Source organism: Eptesicus fuscus, chromosome 17, assembly GCF_027574615.1.
Source record: "Eptesicus fuscus isolate TK198812 chromosome 17, DD_ASM_mEF_20220401, whole genome shotgun sequence".
Classification (NCBI taxonomy): domain Eukaryota; kingdom Metazoa; phylum Chordata; class Mammalia; order Chiroptera; family Vespertilionidae; genus Eptesicus; species Eptesicus fuscus.
In genome coordinates, this window is record NC_072489.1 from 5,901,756 (window position 1) to 5,914,907 (window position 13,152).

At 39.5% G+C, this 13,152-nt stretch overlaps 1 protein-coding gene across 2 annotated transcripts in view; it reads left to right on the plus strand.

The window, feature by feature from the left end:
* Positions 1 to 6,649, plus strand: part of ZFAND4 (zinc finger AN1-type containing 4) — a 118,858-nt gene extending 112,209 nt beyond the window's left edge. For both annotated transcript variants that reach the window (XM_054729223.1, XM_028156868.2), the window contains 2 exons: positions 5,184 to 5,301; positions 6,295 to 6,649. In XM_054729223.1, coding sequence (XP_054585198.1) covers positions 5,184 to 5,301; positions 6,295 to 6,430 — 254 coding nt within the window. In that variant the 3' untranslated portion in view covers positions 6,431 to 6,649. The remainder of the gene's footprint in view (positions 1 to 5,183; positions 5,302 to 6,294) is intronic.
* Positions 6,650 to 13,152: the final 6,503 nt, after the last annotated feature.

Below are 13,152 nucleotides of genomic sequence, written 5' to 3' on the forward strand. Positions count from 1 at the left end.
TTTGCACCTACTCTGAAGCCATTTGGAATCTCTTTAGAAGTTTCTTTAACATTTCCTATAATACTAGTTTGATGGTAATGAAGTTCCTTAACTTTTTCTTGTCTGGGAAGCTCTTTGTCTGTCCTTCAATTCTAAATGATAGCTTTGCTTGGGAGAGTAAACTTGGTTGTAGGTTCTTACTTTGAATATTTTGTGCCAATCCCTTCTGGCAAAGTTTATATTGGGAAATCAGGTGACCTCCCTTGTAGGTAACTGACTTTCTTACTTTTGCTGCTTTTAAGAGTCTTTCTTTGTCTTTAACTTTTGACTTTTTAATTATGATGTGTCTTGGTGTGGGCCTCTTTGGGTTCATCTTGTTTGGGACTGTGCGCTTCTCGGGCTTGTATGCCTATTTCCTTCACCAGGTTAGAGAAATTTTCTGTCATTTCTTCAAATAGGTTCTCAATCCTTTGATCATTATTTCCTTTTTCTGGTACCCCTATGATGCGGATGTTGTTACACTTGATGTCCCAGAGGTACCTTAGACTTTCTTTTTAATTATTTAAAAATTTTTTTTCTTTTTAAATTTTTTTTTTCTTTCAGCTTTGCTTGGGTGTTTTCTGCTATCTCAGTGGTTGGCAAACTGCGGCTCGCGAGTCACATGTGGCTTGTGAGCCGCGGTTTGCCGCTCTGTTAACTAATGAATTTGCTGACCACTGGGATAGGGGCTTAATCACAAGGAACAACAATAGCCTATAATTATTGGAATTGAGATTCTAGGTTAGTGGTTGGCAAACTCGTTTAGTCAACAGAGCGGCAAACCGTGGCTCGCGAGCCGCATGTGGCTCGTGAGCCGTAGTTTGCCGACCACTGTGCTATCTTGTCCTTCAAATTGCTGACTCGATCCTCTGCTTCATCTAACCTGCTGTTGATTCTTTCTAGTGTACTCTCCATTTGAGATAATGTATTTTTTATTTCTGACTTTTTTATGGTTTCTATATCCCTTTTTATGTTTACTTTGTTTAAGTTCTCACTGTGATCATCCATTTTTCCTCTAAATTCCTTGAGCATCCTTATAACCTTCGTTTTGAACTCTGCATCTGGTAGCTTGGTTGCCTTCATTTTATTGAGTTCTTTTTCTGGGGATTTATTTTGTTATTTCATTTGGGCCATGTTTCTTTGCCCTCCATTTTAGTTGCCTTGCTGTATTTGTTTCTGTGTATTTGGTAGATCTGTTGTGATTCCCAGTTGTGGAATGGTGGCTTATTATAGTAGATGTCTTCTGGGGCTCAGTGGCATAATCTCCGTGGTCAACTGAACTGGATGCTCCAGGAATGTTTCTTGTGTGATTTTGTGAGCCCTCTTGTTGTAGTTGTGTCTTGATTGCTGTTGGCCTGTTTGTAGGTGAGTTGACTGTCAGGCTGGCTGATTATGAGAATTGACCCCAACAACAGTGTTCAAGCAGCTGTTGACAGCTGACTCCACAAAGGGGAATTGGCCCAGTGTCTGGTGCCTGCTAGGATCTCCTGTTTGATGTGCCACTGTGAAGCTAATTGGATTGTGCTCTGGTGTGGTCTGAAGCCTGCCACTGGGTGTGCTGGTTCTGGGGACTTTTGAGAAGAACTCCAGCACAGCCCAATGTCAGATACTACCTGTGACCAGCCCTGGGGTACCTGTGTGGAGCTACCAAGTGATCTGCAGTTTGTGGCTGCCTCTGCTGGGTGTGGGTGCATGTGAGAGGGTGCAGCTGTGTAACAAGGCTGGCTTCCACCAGTTCCAAATCAATTTTTTAATTGCCCAGAGCACCTCCGGGTTCACTGTTAAGAGTGTGAACTCAGCTTCATTCTGGACCTGCCTTTCTCACCTCCTCTGTCCATTCAGTTTGTACTTCTTAATCCTTTCTCCCTTTTCACCCTTTCCACCTAACCTTCCTTATATCTTGCAACCATCAAAATGTTTTCTATATATATGATTTTGTTTGTCCATTTATTTATTTATTTGTTTGTTTTTTTGTTTATTAGATTGTACATATAAATGAAATCATATGGCATTTGTCTTTGTCAGACTTATTTAACTCAGCACAGTATCCTCTAGGTCCAGTCCATTCGTGTTGTTCCAGATGGCAAGATTTCATTTCTTTTTGTCACTGAGGGATATTCCATTGTGTATATGTAGCACTTTTTTATCCATTCATCTATTGATGAACAGTAAGGTTGCTCCCATATCTTGACTATTGTAAATAATGCTTCAGTGAACATATGGATGCATATGTCATTTCAAATTAGTGTTTTGGGTTTCTTTGGATAAATACCCAGAGGTGAAATTGCTGGGTCCTACTTTTCTCTTGTTATAGCCTGTTTTAAAATCTGTTTTGCCTGGTATAAGTAATTGCTACCACAGCTTTTTAGTTCGTTTCCATTTTCATGGAATATCTTTTCCCATCACTTTACTTTCAGTCTGTTCGTCTTTCCATCTGAATTGAGTCTCTTGTCAATAGTGTATGTAAGAGTCTTGTTTTCTTATCCATTCAGCCACCCTATGTCTTTTGATTTTAACATTTAATGCATTTACATTTAAAATTATTGTTGATAGGTATGTAGTTACGGTAATTTTATTATTCATATTATATATTTATATATATTTTTAAAGAAGCCTATTTATCATCCTATATAATAAAAGGCTAATATGCAAATCAACTGAATGGCATTATGACCAGTCACTATGACATGCACTGACCACCAGGGGGCAGGCGCTCAATGTAGGAGCTGCCACCTGGTAGTCAGTGTGCTCCCACAGGGGGAGCACCACTCAGCCAGAAGCCAGGCTCACAGCAGCAGTAGAGGGAGCCTCTCCTGCCTCCGTGGCAGCACCAAGGACCCCTCAGGGAATGTCCACGTGCTGGCTTAGGCCCGCTCCGTAGGGAGCATGCCTAAGCTGGATGGCAGATATCCCCTGAGGGGTCCCAGACTGCGAGAGGGCGCAGGCTGGGCTGAGGGACTCCCGCTTCCCCCTGCCCCTGCCCCCAGTACATGAATGTCATGCACCTGGCCTCTAGTTTCTTACAATACTGGTTTGGCGGTAATGAACTCCTTTAGCTTTTTCTTATCCGTGAAGCTCTTTATTTGTCCTTTGATTCTAAATGATAGCTTTTCTGTGTAGCATAACCATGCTTGTCAGTAATACTGTTTTCCATAATGGCTGTGCCATGTTGCATTCCCACCAACAATGTACACAGTTTCCAATTTCTTCACATTCTCACCAATACTTGTTACTTCTTTCCTTCCTTCCTTTCTTCCTTCCTTCTTCTTCCTTCCTTCCTTCCTTCCTTCCTTCCTTCCTTCCTTCCTTCCTTCCTTCCTTCCTTCCTGCTTTCCTGCCTTCCTGCCTTCCTTCCTCCCTCTTTCCCTCTCTCCCTCTCTGCCTCCCTCTTTTCCTTCCTTCCTTTTTTTTTGTAGTGGATATCCTAACAGGTGTGTGGTGGTATCTTATTGTGGTTTTAACTTGCATTTCCCTGAGTATTGTGTTGTATGTATATTTAGCCATTCATATATCTTCTTTAGAGAAATGTCTATTTAAATCATTTGCCCATTTTTTAATCGGGTTGCTTGTTTCTTGTTGTTAAGTTTTAGCTATTCTCTGTATATTCTGGATATTGATCCTTTATCAAATATACTAGAGGCCCAATGCACAAAATTTATGCATGGGGGTGGGGGGTATTCCTCAGCCTGCCCTGAGCCCTCTCGCAATCTGGGACCTCTCACTTCTAACCGCCCGCCTGCTTGCTCCTTACTGCTTGACTCGCTGCTCCTTAGCGTTGTCGTGGAGGCGGGAGAGGCTCCTGCCACCGCCGCTGTGCTTGCCAGCCATGAGCCCAGCTTCTGGCTGAGCAGCGCTCCAGCTGTGGGAGCGCACTGACCACCAGAGGAAAGCTCCGGCATTGAGCATCTGCCCCCTGGTGGTCAGTGTGCATCATAATGACCAGTCATTCTTGTCGTTCTGCCATAACGGTCACTGGGCTTTTATTATATAGACTCGTGGCCCAGTGCACAAAATTCATGCACATTGAAAGGGAATTAATTAGAGGAAATATTTTAATATTGCTATTTGCCCTTTCTCTATAATAGAAGTGTCAGAGATGAAAGAAAATTAGTAAAATGTATATGAAAATCTCTCTCCTGCCAGAGTCTGGGGCATGCCGCGGAACCCAGAGTCAAGTCCCTGCCCACCCACAAGTGCCTCAAAATCGCACGAGACCCAGATCTGGCTGTCTCCACCCCTGTCAAGCCCCGCAGGGCTGGGGGGCATGGCCTCAGGTCCCCCATCAAGCCCTGCTGGGTGGGGGGTGCAGCCTCAGGTCCCCCGGCCTGGCCTCAGGTCCCCAGCCCTGGCGTGAGGGTGCGAGGGCATGAGGGTGCGAGGGTGTGAGGATCATTTGCATATTAGCTCTTTATTAAATAGGATGATTTGCAAATATTTTCTCCCATTCTGTAAGTTGCCTTTTTACTCTGTTGATAATGTCTTTTGATACACAATAGTTATTAATTTTCATGAAGTCCAATTTGCCTATTTTTTCTTTGTGGTCTGTGCCTTTGGTATCATGTCTAATAAAGCATTGCTAAATCCAGTGTTGTGAAGATTTTCACCTATTTTTTTTTTCTAGGAGTTTTATAGACTTAGGTCTTACATTTAGGTCTTAGATATATTTTGAATAAATTTTTACATATGTTATAATGTATGGGTCTAATTTTACTTGTTTCCATGTATATATTCACTTTTACCAGACCTATTGTTAAATTAAAAAGACTATTATTTTCCCATTGAATGGTATTGTCACACTTATCAAAAACTATTTGACTGTATATGTGAGGGTTTATTTCTGGATTCTCTAATTGTGTAACATTGATCTATATGACTGTCTATGCCAGTACCACACTGTTTTGATTATTGTAGTATATTCACTTTTAATGTTATACTTATTTTTCCTTGATCCATATTCAAGTCTGTCCTGTCCTAATCCACAGCTTGGCCTTTTGTGTTTCACAGTTCTACTGCATCTTCACTTGCAGATTCTGTAAATAATTTTAGATAGAAAAATAGCACAAATTAATTTTTATGAAATAAAAGTTTGCTTGTGTTTTGCTTAATAGTATCTCCCATTTAGAATTTTATGCCTGTATTAATCAAGGTTTCCTTTCTCTACACAGGAGAATGTACTCATCTTCTCCCACCTGTGCAAGCCCCTATTCAAACAAAGAAGAAAACAGCAAAACATTGTTTTCTTTGTGGGAAGAAAACTGGACTGGCTACTAGCTACGAATGCAGGCAGGTTGGCTAGCTGGAAAAGTTGAGATGCTTTCTTTGTGATAACCCAACTTGGGAATACAATGTAAAATGTTCTTTAAGTTGGTTATTCAGAACATCATGAAAGTGATGTTTATATGGCAGCCCTCAGTTTAACTCCTTCTAATTGGCTGAAGTAAAGAGCAACTAGATAGCTCATGAATTTCCAAACTCATGAGATCCTGCCCTGCCCTTTAAATTAGGAGGTTTAAACCAATGGGAGAGTACACTTTTTTTTTTTGTTTTATAATAGATATACTTAATTTTTTTGGTTTTAATATAGCTTGGAAGAATCCCTCCTCTAATATTCTATTTTAAACTTAACAAGAAAAGACTAAATTTAAAATTAATGTAGTATAAATTTTAACAATTATATGGTATGCTTTTATTTCAAAACAGATGAATAATATATTTACAAAAATGAATGAATTTCTTCCTACCCATAATTATTTCTTTTATTAGCATAGATTAATATGCTTCAAGGATGGTGTCTGCCCTTAGGTTGAGGCCAGATATTAAAAATAACTGCCACTTTTTAGAGTGTATTTTATTCAAATGGGAACAGCTTATCTTGTTGCTAGAAATATTTTTTAAAATTCATTCATGGTTTAGTTAGCTTTTACATAATTTAATTTTTTTATTAGACAAATTTCTCAGAAATTCATAGTTCTCCCAGGTTTAAATAGTAGACTATTTACCAGTTTTTTTATTTTACTACTTCACAAATGTCTATACCCTATTTCATTCCATAATGGATTCTTTATTATAAACTCTCATAATTATTAAGAGACAATTAACTTGTTCTTTTGGGGGTGGTGCTTTTGCTTGTTTAGAGGGGAAGGGAAATGCCCATGCTGCAATTGCTCAAGAGAACCACAGGGCTCCTGTTGGACTACCTGAAGTCAAGCTCTGATTTCCCAGAGACGAGCCTCTAATGAAAATGTGACTATTCATGTGAACTTTTTTGTGCTTTAGATGTGGAAACAACTTCTGTGCATCTCATCGCTATGCAGAAACTCATGGCTGCACCTATGATTACAAGAGTGCAGGGAGGAGATACTTACAGGAGGCAAATCCTGTGGTTAATGCACCAAAACTTCCAAAAATCTAACTCTTGCTCTGCACCTAACTGTTCTGCCCGAGGAATCGTATTGCAGTGACAGCCAGAAGAAATATTGTTAGACTGCATTAATTTTGTTCCATACCAAAAGATTTACCAAATAACAAAAGGATACAATGCACACTGTTGGAGAATGAGAATGCTACTGTATTTGACATCTCTATTTTTTGGTGAATCAAAAGTTTTAAAAGTAGTTTTAAAAACTTTAAATGAGTTAGCTTTGTTGTTGCATGTCTTATGTTAAGTATTTTATATATTTGATATTGCAATTTTACTAGACAAGTCTTCAAAAGACGCACTTTATGAAGTGACCATTGACTGCATAACTGTCTTCCACATTGCACAGAAATGACCTGTCATGTAATGGCACTATTCAAATCAACCACGTTTTTTTTTGTGTGTGTGGGTGGGGTGGGTGGGGATTTTTAAAAGAAAAATCCCATGTGTGAAAGTTTATTCAGTTCACTAGCAAGTTCCTTTTTATTTCAAGCTACTTTTTATAAAAAAGAACATTTGGTTTTCCAATGTGTTTTTAATACATATAATTCTTCCATATTCACATTGGCATTTGGATATGTATCCATTCTATAAAACACATCATGTTAATCATAGTATATATTTCTTAAAATACTACTTTTTGAATGGTAGTTCTAAAACGGATGTCCCACTTGTTGCCATTAAATACAGAACCCAACTTTTCAATTTTTGAAAAACAAAATCTCACAACTTACTTTGTTTTTCTTATATGTTGAGTGCTATTACCAGGAGAAATTAAAATAAATATTCAATTTCATTATGAGTTTGATTATTTAAAATAATTTTTGTGAGTTATTTTTTGCTTGATCTCTTCACCTTTATCACTCAATCCCCCAAACTCTTCCCCTCTGACAGCTGTCAGTCTGTTCCATGTATCCATGCCTCTGTTTCTATTTTGTTTGTCAGCTTATTTTTCACTAGTTTCCACATATAAGTGAGATCATATGGTATTTGTCTTTCTCTGACTGGCTTATTTCACTTAGCATAATACTCTCCAGGTCCATCAATACAGCTGCAAAGAGTAAGATTTTCTTCTTCTTTGTGGTTGAATAGTATTCCACTATGTAAATATACTAGAGCTTTTTAAAAAAATGTATTTTTATTAATTTCAGAGAGGAAGGGAGAAGGGGAGAGAGATAGAAACATCAATGATGAGAGAGAATCATTGATCAACTCGCCTCCTGAATGCCCCCCACAGGGAATTGACCACACAACCCAGGCATGTGCCCTGACTGGGAATTGAACTGTGACCTTCTGCTTCAGAGGTCTATGCTCAACCACTGAGCCACACTGGCTGTACCTTTTTTAGCCACTTATCTACTGATTCCAAATCTTGGCAACTGTAAATAATGCTGCAGTGAACATAGGGGTGCATATATTTTTTTAAGTGGGTCATAGGTAGTTACATTTTTATATTTTGAGGTAAGTCCATACTGCTTTCCACAGTGGCTGCACCAATTTGCATTTCCACTGACAGTGCACTAGGATTCCCTTTTCACTGCATCCTCCAACATTTATTGCTTGTTGATTTACTGAAGGTAGCCATTCTGACAGATGTGAGGGGACATTTCATTGTGGTTCTAATTTGCATTTCTCTTGTGATTAGTGACCTTGAGCATATTTTCATATGTCTATTGGCCATCTGTATGTTCTCTTCAGAGAAGTGTCTATTCAGGTCCTGTGTCCATTTTTTTTTAAATTGGATTGTTTGTTTTGTTAAGTTCTTTATAAGTTTTATATATTAACCCCTTATCAAATGTATCATTGGCAAATATCTTTCCCATTCAGTGGGTTCCATTTTCATTTTGTTGGTGGTTACCTTTGCTGTGCAAAAACTTTTTAGTTTGATGTAGTTTCATTTGTTTATTTTTTTTCCGTCGTTACCTTTGTCAGAGAAGATATATTAGAAAAAATATTGCTATGAGAAATGTCTGAGATTTTACTGCCTATATTTTCTTGTAGAATTTTTATGGTTTTGAGTCTAACATTTAAGCCTTTAATCCATTTTGAGTTTATTCTTGTGTAGGGTGTAAGAAGGTGGTCTAGATTCCTTTTTTTGCAACTATCTGTTCAGTTTTCCCAACCAACACCATTTATTGAATAGGCTATCTTTATCCCATTGTATGTTCTTGCCCCCTTTGTCACATTTTAATTGACCATAAAAGCATTGGTATATTTCTGGGCTCTCTATTCTGTTCCATAGATCTCTATGTCTGTTTTTATGTCAGCTAACATGCTGTTTTGATTTTCATAGCCTTGTAATATAGTTTGATATTAGGAATATGATTCCTCTAACTTTGTTCTTCTTTCTCAAGAATCTGTGGCTATTCAGTGTCTTTTGTGGTTCCATATAAATTTTTGGAATATTCTAGTTCTGTGAAATATGCCACTGGTAACTTGATAGGAATTACATTGCATTATAGATTGCTTATTATAGTTTGGAGATTTTATTTTCTTAAAATATTTGTATTGTTGAGAATATTACAGATGTCCCCAGTCTTCTCCCCATTGTCCCCCTCCACCTGGTTCCCACCTCACCCCAGGCCATCACCACACTATTGTCTATGTCCATAGGTAATGCATATATGCATATACGTTATTTAGTTAATCTCTTCCCATCGCCCTCCACCCCTTCCTTCTGAGACTCATCAATCTGTCCCATGTTTCCATGCCTCTGGTTCTATTTTATTCATCCATTTATTTTGTTCATTAGATTCCTTGTTCATTTATTTTAATTTTTAGATTCAATTATTGATAAATACGTATTTATTGCCATTTTATTGTTCATATTCTTTTATCTTCCTCCTCCTCCTCCTTCTCTTTATTAACTTCTTTTCTCTTGCTGCTTTTAGATTTTCTCTTTATCTTTAACCTTTGGCATTTTAATTATGATGTGTCTTGATGTCGGCCTCTTTTGGTTCCTCTTGATTGAGACTCTTTGTGCTTCCTGGACTTGTAAGTCTATTTCTTTCACCAGGTGGGATAAGTTTTCTGTCATTATTTCTTCAAATAGGTTTTCAATATCTTGCTCTCTCTCTCCTCCTTCTGGCACCCCCATGATGCGAATGTTGGTATGCTTGAAGTTGTCCCAGAGGATCCATGCACTACCTTCATATTTTTGGATTTTTTTTTCTCTTCTGATTGGGTGTTATTTGCTTTCTCATATCCAAATCATTGATTTTATTCTCAGAATCCTCTACTGTACTATTGAATCCCTATAAATTATTCATTTCAGTTAGTGTATGCTTAATTTCTGATTGGTCCTTTTTCATGTCTTTGACATTCTCACTGAGATCCTTGAAAGTCTCACTAAGTCCCTTGAACTCTTATTAAGATCCTTGAGCAACCTTATCACCATTGTTTTGAACTCTGTATCTAGTAATTTCCTTGCTTCCATTTCATTTAGCTCTTTTTTTTGAAGACTTCTTCTGTTCTTTCATTTGTGACATGTTTCTTTGTGTCCACATTTTGGCTGTTTGCCTGTGCTTGTTTCTGTGTATTAGGTAGAACTGCTATGTCTCCAGGAATTGGTAGAGTGGCCTTGTGTAGTAGATGTCCTGTAAGACCCAGTGGCTCAGCCTCCCCAGTCACCTGAACTGGGCACTCTTAGGTGTGCCCCTGTGTGGGCTGTGTGTACAGTCTTGTTGTAGTTGAGACCTGATTGCTGTTGGCATTACTGGGAGGAAATGACCTCCAGGCCATTGGCTGGGAGAACCAGCTGTGAGTACAATGGGAGAACTGCTGTGCAGGAAATACCCTATGGAGCAGGACTTGCTTCAGTGAGGCTTTGGTGCTCACTGAGTATGCCCCTTGAGTGTGTCACTCATGGATGCATAAAGTTGTAATCTGGTATGGTCTGAGGCTGTCCATCAGATGCACTGGCTCTGGGGCCTCCCGGGAGGTGCAAAGTCAGCCACTGTGGCTGTAGCTCTGGCAGGGGCTGCAGAGTGATCTGCAGATGGATGCTACTTGTGTTGGGCTTGGAAGTGCCCAGGAGAGGCCAAGCTGTGAAGCAAGGCAGACTACTTTTCATGCTGGGTCTTGCTGACACCAGCGGCTGCTTGTTTGAGAGATTTTAGGAAAGTCTGAAGCCTGAGCCAGGACAGGCTGTTCATATGCAAACAGCTTGAGTGGGGATACAAATTGGATGGGGCAGGATTTCAGGGAATCACCAGGGGGGAGTAAACGGTTTGAGCCAGGCTGATGGAAACTCAGCTATGGCTGTCAGTCAGCTCTGCAATGTGGGAGGTCTCAGCATAGGAACAATGAACCCTGTGAGCACCCCTGTCTGGGAGAAAGCCATTGCCGATTTCTTGCTCCAATTCCAGACAAACCAGTGCCTCCCAGTATGTCCCTGGATCCTCCCCAAGTTGTTGTCCCAAGGCTGGAGCTCAGAGTGAGTGAGTTTGAGTCAGTTCATGTGCCGGCCCTTTAAGATGAACTGCCTGGATCTCCAGCAATTTCTGTATCACTCAGCCACAATTCCCACTGGTTTTTACAGCCCCAAGGTAAGGGGACTTATCGTCCCAGCTCTGGAACTCTGGGCTGGGGGTTTGGTGTGGGGCTGGGACCCCTTGCTCCTCACGGGAGGACTTTGCAGCTAAGATATCCCTCCCGATAAAAAAAAAAACGCCACATGTGGGTGTCGGGCCAACCCATTCTGTGCCTTGGTCCCTCTACCAGTCTTAGTGTGCTTTCTTCTTTACTTCTCTAGTTGTAGGGTTCCCATTCAGCTAGATTTAAGGCAGATCTGAATGATGATTGTTCTCTATTTTAGTTTCAATTTTGATGTGGTTGTGGGAGGCAGTAAGTTTACCTATGCTACCATTTTAGTTCTCGGTATGGACATTTTAATGATGTTAATTCTTCCTATCTATGAACATGGTATATGCTTCCACTTATTTACATCATCTTCAATTTCTTTCTTCAGTGTCTTATAATTTTATGAGTACAGGTCTTTTACATCCTTGGTTAAATTTATTTCTAGGTATTTTATTTTTTTATACAATTGTAAATGGAATTGTTTTCTTAGTTTCATTTTCTGATCATTATTATTGTATAAAAATGGAACTGATTTCTGTATATTTATTTTGTATTCTGCTAATTTACTGAATACATTTATCAGTTCTAGTAGTTTTTTGGTGCATCTTTAGGGTTCTCTATATACAATATCTTTTTTATTGAATTTATTAGGATGACACTGGTTAACAAAATTATACAGGTTTCAGTTGCACAATTCTACATCATCTATGCACTATATTGTGTGTTCACTACCCCAAGTCAAGTCTCTGTCCATCACCACTTATCCCCCCACCCCATACCTTCCTCCACCTCTCCCAATCCTCCCTCCCCACCATCAATCACCACATTGTTGTTGGTGTCCATGAGTTTTTTTTTTCTTTTTCGCTCAATCCCTCCGTTCCTCCTCCCTTTCCCTACCCCATAGCTGTCAGCCTGTTCTCTATCTGTGAGTCTGTCTCTATTTTGCTTGTTAGTCATTTTTTTTTCATTAGATTCCACATATAAGTGAAATCATATGGTACTTGTCTTTCTTTGATTGGCTTATTTTGACTTAGCATAATGCTTCCCCGGTCCAGTATCATATCATCTGCAAATAATGACAGTTTTACTTCCTCCTTTCCTATTTGGATACCTTTTATTTCTTTTTCATGTCTGAATGCTGTGGCTAGGATTTTCAGTACTATGTTGAATAAGAGTGGAAAAAGCAGACAATCCTGTCTTGTTCCTTATCTTAAGGGAAACACCTGTACTTTTTGCCCATTGAGTATGGCCTGGGTTTGTCATATATGGCCTTTATTACATTGAGGTATGTTCCTTCTAATTTCAGTTTGCTGAGACTTTTTATTATAAACTAGAGGCCTGATGCATGAATTCGTGCAAGGGGCTCAGCCCTCGCAGCCTCGCCTGCATCCAGAAGGTCATCCAAATGGTTGTTTCACTGTTCAGCCATCTGGTCTAATTAGCATATTATGCTTTTATTATTATAGACTAGAGGCCCGGTGCACAAAATTTGTGCATGGGTAGGGTCCCTAGGCCTGGCTGGTGATCAGGGCCTATTGGTGGGGTGACTGGTGGGGTGATGAGAGGGCCCCCACTGGCACCTGCCTTGGCTGGCCTGGGGCCTGTGGGCTGGGGGAAGCTCCTGCATTGAGCGTCTACCCCCTGGTGGTCAGTGCGTGTCATAGCAACTGGTCATTCTGCTGTTCGGTCAATTTGCTTATTAGGCTTTTATTATATAGGATGGGTGCAGGATTTTATCAAGTACTTTTTCTACATCTATTCATGTAATTATGTGGTTTTTATCATATTTTTTGTGTATTGGTGTATCACATTTATTGATTTGCAGATGTATCATCCTTGCATCCCTGGAATAAATCCCACTTGATCATGGTATACAATTTTTTTAATGTATTGCTGGATTTGGTTTGGCAATATTTTGTTGAGGATTTTAGCATGTACGTTCCAGGATATTGGCCTGTAATTTTCTTTCTTTGTGGAGTCTTTATCTGGTTTTGGAATTAGATAATGCTGGCCTCATAAAATGAGCTTAGGAGTCTTCCCTCCTCTTGAATTTTTTTTGGAATAGTTTTTAGAAGGATAGGCATTAGTTCATCTTTGAATGTTTGGTAAATGTATCTGTGAAGCCATCTGGTCCA